Source organism: Esox lucius, chromosome 20 (assembly GCF_011004845.1).
Source record: "Esox lucius isolate fEsoLuc1 chromosome 20, fEsoLuc1.pri, whole genome shotgun sequence".
In the NCBI taxonomy this organism is placed as follows: domain Eukaryota; kingdom Metazoa; phylum Chordata; class Actinopteri; order Esociformes; family Esocidae; genus Esox; species Esox lucius.
Genome location: NC_047588.1, coordinates 28,106,760 through 28,114,522, shown reverse-complemented (window position 1 = coordinate 28,114,522; position 7,763 = coordinate 28,106,760). Strand labels below are relative to the sequence as shown.

Below are 7,763 nucleotides of genomic sequence, written 5' to 3'. Positions count from 1 at the left end.
AAATAATCAATGAATATCATAAAATACATGTTTGTTCTGGCAATGTAACTCATACAAAAGAGACGCTTACACTATATGTTTATTACGTTATCATATAAATGACAATTACTAAGGGAAATACAACATTTGTAGATACAGTACGTTTTCAGATATGAGTTTCCAAGGGTTCAGGCTGGGCAGTACCTCCTACGGGAACATTACTGTGCCTTTGGTCTATCATCCAAGGTTTTAACCAAGCCAAGCTGGTCCAGCGTAGCTCACTTAGCAAGAGCACAGCATTTGCAAAACCATGGTTGTGGGTTTAACTCCCACTGTGTCCAGTACAAACAAGGAGGTGAATGTATGAACTCACTTCTGTAAATCATTGTGGCTAAGAGACTCTGCTAAATGGCTTGCATATACTCTTAAGCAGACATGGGACCAAGTCACAGTTTCAAGTCACAAGTAAGTGTCAAGTTTCGAGTCAAGTCCCAAGTAACAATGGGCAAGTCTCCAGTCAATTCGCAAGTTCCGCAGCTGAGATCAAGTCAAGAACGAGTCAAGTCTCAAATTTTAGCTTTCGAGTCTTCAAGACAATGGTTAAAAAAAGTTTTGTCATATGATGGTGGTGATCAAATCTTTTTTTGGTTGTTGAAAAACAACCTAATATTATTCAGTCTTTATGTATTCACATGCTGTAAACTGTCTTTATGTATTTACATTTAAATATATATGTTTTAATAGTAAGTCTATTAAATGCTGTCCACGTTGAAAACGTGTCCTCTCCAGCTAGACAAAGTTGTCAAGTCCAAATGTAGCTACTTTCAAAACACATCCAGACGCCACGCCAGTGAGTTCCCAATCACTTCTGAATTGACAACATGACACTGACAGGTAAGAGAGGTTGAGGGAGGGGAAAATCCAAACAAGTCATAGACAACAAGTCAAAGTCAAGTTGCACACGTTGTCTCTTTTTACCAAGTCTCAAGATGCAAACTGTGTAACTCAAGTCACACTAGAGTCCAGGTCATGTGACCCAAGTCCACATTTCTGCTTTTAAGGCAGGAATATTCTTTTCCGTACGGATTGATTATCACGGGATTGACATTATGGAAATGCTCCACTCTTACGGCAATTTTTTTTTAACACACATTCATAATTGTAGGTTTGTTTTTGGTATATTAATCGTTTTAACATTTCATTTTGTAAATTAAGGAAACACGGTTTCATTTATGTTTACTTACATTTCACACCATTTCTGTATGGACCTCCATTCATGCAGGGGAAGTGGGGGGAAAGTGGGACTGACTACCCAGGGTCCCAATGGGGGGAGGGGATCTTGGAATGAAAAGTTCGTTTTCGTTTGCGTTTTTTTTTTCTAGGTAATTAGTGTCATAACTAAATTAAAACTGGATGAATAAAACGATTAATTGGCTGAACTTTATATCCCCAAAAAATAGTGGTGCCTTTCTGAGGCCACTGTCACACCTTACACAAGGCACAAATAGGTTTAGTCAACCCCTGCACTAGGATTAATCTCTAAACGCAGCAAATCGAGCTGAGTGACTGCTACTATGAGAGAGTCATGTCCTTCCCCAAGAAAGGGAAATTGGGGCACCAAAAAAGAAAAGAGAGAGAAAGCAAACTGAGGGAAAACAACTGCTAATTAATTTCTTTGAAAAGAAAGTTGAGCACAACTAACAGAGTTTAAGAATGGTTTAAGCTAATATCAGCTGTTTAGATGGAAGGCAGTCAACCAGGAATCTAACGTGGCGCATATTTGCGTGGTATAACATGATTTAATCAGTATCATAAATTAATCAGCATCAAGTGTGCCATGTCTTATATGCAGGGTTGGAAATAACACTCGCCGTCCCTCCGTTCGCCTAAGGCAGATTTAGTTTTAATATGGGAGAAAAGGCCGGTGCCAGAACTGCTTTCTGTGTGTATGAACGCATGAACATCTGAACTACAGAGAATATGATTGATTAGACAGGAATAATGCATGGTGGGTCCCGAATTGCTATCTCTTCATGGAGCTCAAAACTCTCAGCGGTGCCCCTGGATTTCTGTGTGGTGTCATTGTCTTTCTGACATAGGACAGGGCTGCATTGCTAGCTGAAAGGAACTAAAAAACACTAAATAAACTCAGTAAACGTTCACGCTAAAAATGACTGCATACTGACGAAATAGTTGGCAGAATTTGACGTTTAACTGGCACCATGAAAACTTTTTTCTGTAGCCACCACACATAGCCATACATAGCTAATAAAGTCACATCTAAAATGCAGATTGATACCATTGTGAACATAACTGACCTGTATACATAGGAAGTACCAGTTCAGTTAAATAAATAGATTTATATTGCGACAATGAAAACATTATTTGAGGATTACAACATTGATATGTTCTTTGGGTTAAACAGCATCACCAGTCTTAGTTGGGAGTGTTTTGGAGTAGGTTTAAGCTTGCAATGCAGCTTTTGTTGCTCGGGATGCACTATTTCGGGACGCACAGTTTCAATTAATGCTAATTCCCGGCTGGGACAGGGTTGAATAATGTCTTATTGTGAAAAATGACTCCATGGGCCCTTAAAAAACAACTTGAGGTAAATGTTATTTCACTCAAATATGAATCTAAGATGAACTATCGCTTCAAGACTGCCCATCACAGGAACTAAGGGACCCAGCCCGAAACGTGAAAAAATAACACTAGACCATTAGTCCTCCTCCACCAAACTTTACAGTTGGCACTAGTAATTCAGACAGGTAGCCATCTCCTGGCATCTGTTAAACCCAGGTCAGTCAGACTGCCATGTGGTGAAGCATGACTCATTACTCCAGGAAGCACATTTCCACTGCTTCAGAGTACAATGACAGCAAGCTTTTCAGAGGTCAAGAGGGAGCTACCACAACATTTGATTTACAGTTAGGTCATTTTTAAATACAAGTCTGTTGGGTCTAAGATGCTGACTATCTCAACATCTTAGACCCCAAAAGATCAATTATTGCCCAATTGTAAATGTACATGTGCTATTTTGATAATGTGTTGAAGGAACATATTTTCTTCTCGTAAATATTACAAAAATGAAAGTGGGCCTGAGGAAATAAAGAAATTGGGTTTCATGGGCTCGCAACATTTTGGATAGTCTTCAAAATAAACAAAGGACTTTTAAATGATTAATACCATTATACATTGTGTAAAACGTACAGTTTACAAATCCAGTAGTTAGCTTCCTCTCCAGATGATCTTCTCACTTTTCTCCTGAGCCTCTTCACACACTTCCACTCAATGAGCCTCCTCCGTACCGTCCTCCACCTCAGCACCCCCCTCTACACGGCCTTCCTCTCCAAGGCCCGTCAATCCACAGTCCTGCAGTCCACAGCTCTCCTCAGCACAGGCCTCCACCTCAGCACCCCCCTCTACACGGCCTTCCTCTCCAAGGCCCGTCAATCCACAGTCCTGCAGTCCACAGCTCTCCTCAGCACAGGCCTCCACCTCAGCACCCCCCTCTACACGGCCTTCCTCTCCAAGGCCCGTCAATCCACAGTCCTGCAGTCCACAGCTCTCCTCAGCACAGGCCTCCACCTCAGCACCCCCCTCTACACGGCCTTCCTCTCCAAGGCCCGTCAATCCACAGTCCTGCAGTCCACAGCTCTCCTCAGCACAGGCCTCCTTTGCGAAAAATAATGCATTACAGTGTATCATCGACTAAACATTCTTATTATGTCAATGTTTTTCAAGGTAATGGAAAAGCAACGTCTGTGAATGTAGAAAATGCATGGATTAAGTTACACCTTACAATATTTTTAATAGACATTGTTAACCCTAATAACAATGTTTAGTATATATTACACAGTGCAGATCACCTCGAAGAACTTCCTGTTGAGATATAACTATTAGTCATCGCAGTGGTAGCCTACTACCCAGGATAAAACCATTATATATAAACACATATACACGTTTTCTGATAGCAAGGGACACCCCCATTGGTAAGAAGAGTCCATACAGAATACACACTCCGTTGTCGGGAAGGGTGTTTTTGCCTAGACCGCATTAGTTTTGTTAGTTTCGGTACAAACATGTAAAAATATTTGTACACATTCAAGTGCAGAGGTCAATAAGCTTATCACGCAAAAGATCACAATTTGGTTGTGTTGTCCATCCATTAACTGGGTGCCAGTGCGTGGGTCAGCTAATCCCATAATTTAACCCTCCTGTTGTGTTCGTTCCATGTTAATTAATTCTATGTTCCCAGTCCAAAATGACCGCCCCATTATAGCGGATTATAAATCCATAATAATACATACTCTCACCTAATGTTGTGTTAGATCTTCTTACTAACTTAAGTTCTTATGAACATTGCAAGTTTAGAACTATTGTTTGCTATATATGGTCTGTAGGCCTCGTTGACCTGAGCTTATCCAAATCATTTCTGAGTAAAAAAAGCACAATGTATGGATTCTTTTGACTATAACAATAACAGATGAAATATATTGCGCTATTTATCATAGAATACTTTGCGTCAAAGTTTAACATGGACATTTGTTTTGAAATCGTTTCAAATTTTTTAAATAGTGGCACAAAATAACCTTGCTTGTGTTCCAGGTCAAAACTGACCAGTGTGATTTTATTAGTAAAGAAAGGACTACACATGAAACTACACATGAAAACTTTATCACATTACAAAATTCATGTCTGAACACATTAAAGAACTACAGATACAACAACAGTATTACTAACAATAACATTTTCACAACCTGTCAGTCAATGGTGGTTACATTGTGTTCTCATGCCCGGGTTGTTACATGTGACTTGCATATATATGCACTGCATTTATGGCACATAATGCTCCTTTCCACATCTTTGACACATAGATTGCACCTCTTTCTTTTGTTTCTCCTGTCTCTGGCGGACGTAGATCTTGCTTCTGGCCCTTGTATATCTCTCACCGATCCAACAGAGGATGGTATTCGAGGGGTGTTGGTGCCTTTGAATGAGGGGTGCCACCTTTGAATGAATGAGATTTCCCCAACTCTTCTAGGAATACTCTCCTCTTGAAGAATTTCCCCTGCTTCCAGCCTGGATTCACCTCCATCCACAGCACAAACACGTCACAGGCTGACACATGTAGGATGTTGCGGAACACCACCATGTGTCAACATGCTTTCATCCTCTTACAAGAGTATGGGCCAGTAACCTGTAAAAATGCAACAATCAGTGAAAAAAATAATCATACAAACACAATAAATGTACGTATAAGTGGTACTTCATGTCTTGGCATAGTAACATGTGAAGAACAAAGCATTGTTTCAATTTACCACATTTAAAACATAAATAGATAAATTAATACCATTTGTTAGGGGGCATGTAGAAATATATATATTTTTTCACAAATTCAATAAGCATTTCACCAAAAAACTACATCTTATTTTTAGGGTGCAGATAAAAAATGTGGTAATAAAAATGTTCATGAACCTTGAAAGATAAAGTATAAATACCTTATCAAGGTTGTCAACTTCCCCTTTGTTCCTGTTGTAATCCTAGGCAGGGTTGGGCTTCATGTCCTCCCTGGTACTCACAGCTGCATCCTTGAAGAGTTGTCAACAAAAGCACATTCTTCTTTTTGTTTGAGCAGGAGGACACAAGTGTGTGTATTGGTGAAGGCAAATTTAGAGGAAAAACAATCCCTCTCCTTGGTAGTGAGTAAGGCAGGAGGCAACACAGGCTTGTTCCGTCCTCACAATGGTCTTTTGCCCCTAGAGACCTGCAGTCATTTCCAAGACAGACCGCTTCCCCTGGTTCTTTTCGGGAACAACGGACTTTAAGGCAGGCGCTCCACCCACTTGTGCCAAACCTCTCTGATCACTGGCAGCTCGTCTTGTTGACAGTGGCCTGGTCTTGTATCACGTTGTCAAAGCGAATCACCAGTAACAAATGTCTGGGGTGACATAGTTGGACAACAATTGCCTGACCAGACTCTGCATCCCATGAACTGGTGGTCAATTCATTTTTGGATCTGTGCACACCAGACAAAATCAAGACTCACATATGCTTGGACATCTGTCCTGGTCTATCTCCTCCCACTTGTCTTTGTAAACACAGCTCCCCTCCAAATTGGTCATGTTTATCATTATAGTTTTTATTGACTCTGTCAGAAACAGTTCAAAGCAGGATTTAATATCATCAACCCGGGACATGGCGTATCTTGTAGGCCCAGGGTTCATCCTTCTAACAATTTCAGCTGACCTTTATGCTCAGGTGGGGATGAAGACCAGGACAACTTCCCATTTTACTGAAATGTAACAAGCACCTCAGCAGGGCCCTCTTTCTCATCACTGGGCCCTCTTCCTCATCAATGGATTGTTCCACATCGGTTGTCTCTTCGTCTGGATAACGGTCTGTGTTGTCCTCAACTTCAGACACGTCTTACTCTAATGCATCTTCACTGACAGTTTACTGACCTCTCTTCTCACCAGTGTCATGATCAAAGATTTGATCAAGAGCCTCATACAGGATATTATTTGGCGATTGTGCTGCCATAGAATGAATTGTGAGCAAGGCCTCAAAAAAAGCTTTATATACCAGAGCTGCGAGAAATGTTCTATATATTAGTGAAACGATATTGTGGTTGTTGTGAGAATGGCGTGGTTCTGGTGGGGGAAGGATTATAAAGGGGAAAGGTTCCTGTGGGGGTTGCCATGAAAGCCAAGAAGGGGAGTGAGGTGTGTTTATGCTCAAACACACATGAATGTGGGCGTCTGGGAGAGTAAGTGTGTCCATCTTATGAATGGCCATGTGTCTGAACTCTAATTGTAGTCTCCTCCATTCATTTCTTATGACCGGTCATTTTTTACCAGGACCACCACAGGTATACAGAAGTTAAATTAACACCCAAAATGTTCAGAAAAATATTTTGTATGTGTGATTTTGTATGCCCAGTGCAGACAAAGTCATGGAACCTTATGACAATCAGAATAAATTAACTAGATTTTTCAGAGAGAAAACCAGTCAAATTCGAACACAACAGGAGAGTTAATGTAAATTCACTAAAGTATAATTCCCGTGTATAATGAAAGGTAATAGTCCAAAAACTGTGTGAAAAAAATCGTTCTCTCACTATCAGCCTCACTTAGCTCTTATCAGACTCAACTAGCCTGTTACAGAATGTAGTTAGGCTACATCAGCAACTATAATTTGCCCTGCTTGCTTGGAGGCGTTGCTGCACCCGTGGTGCGCGCGAATCACTTTATCGAAGCAACGTTTGTAAACACAGAAAAGGGTATATACCTCCTCCTGCCGACGCTTGGTATTAGGCACGATAAGTTTTTGTCTGGCTCCTTTGCCACGGAAACCCATTACAGTAAGCTCCCGACGAACAGTTCTTGTGCTTACGTTGCTCCCAGTGGTAGTTTGGAACTCGGTAGTGAGTGTAGCAACTGAGGACCGGCGAGTTTTACGTGCTACGCGATTCAGCACTCGGCGGTCGCGTTCTGTGAGTTTGTGTGGCCTACCACTTCGCGGCTGAGCTGTTGTTGCTCCTAGACGTTTCCACTTCACAATAACAGCACTAACAGTTGACCGGGGCAGCTCTAGCAGTGCAGAAATTTGACGAACAGACTGTTTGGAAAGGTGGCATCCTATGACCGTACCACGTTGAAAGTCACTGAGCTCTTTAGTACGGGTCATTCTAACGTCAATGTTTCTCTAGAGATTGCTTGGCCGTGTAGCGGGTTTGATTCACTCGTCAGCAATGGGTGTGTCTGGAATAGCCTAAATTAATT

General features: G+C 41.2%; 1 protein-coding gene across 2 annotated transcripts; it reads right to left on the bottom strand.

The window, feature by feature from the left end:
• Window positions 1-61: 61 nt before the first annotated feature.
• Window positions 62-7,733, bottom strand: LOC109614805. 2 transcript variants are annotated; one of them, XM_034288777.1, is made up of 2 exons: window positions 7,270-7,733; window positions 62-3,654 (listed from the first exon to the last, which is right to left on the bottom strand). In XM_034288777.1, exons 1-2 carry the CDS (start codon window positions 7,666-7,668, stop codon window positions 3,268-3,270), a joined length of 786 nt encoding a protein of 261 aa, XP_034144668.1. In that variant the 5' UTR covers window positions 7,669-7,733; the 3' UTR covers window positions 62-3,267. The 2 variants fall into 2 exon arrangements, with proteins under 2 accessions (XP_034144668.1, XP_034144669.1); XM_034288778.1 differs by having other exon boundaries at window positions 62-3,651.
• Between the last annotated feature and the right edge of the window lie 30 nt (window positions 7,734-7,763).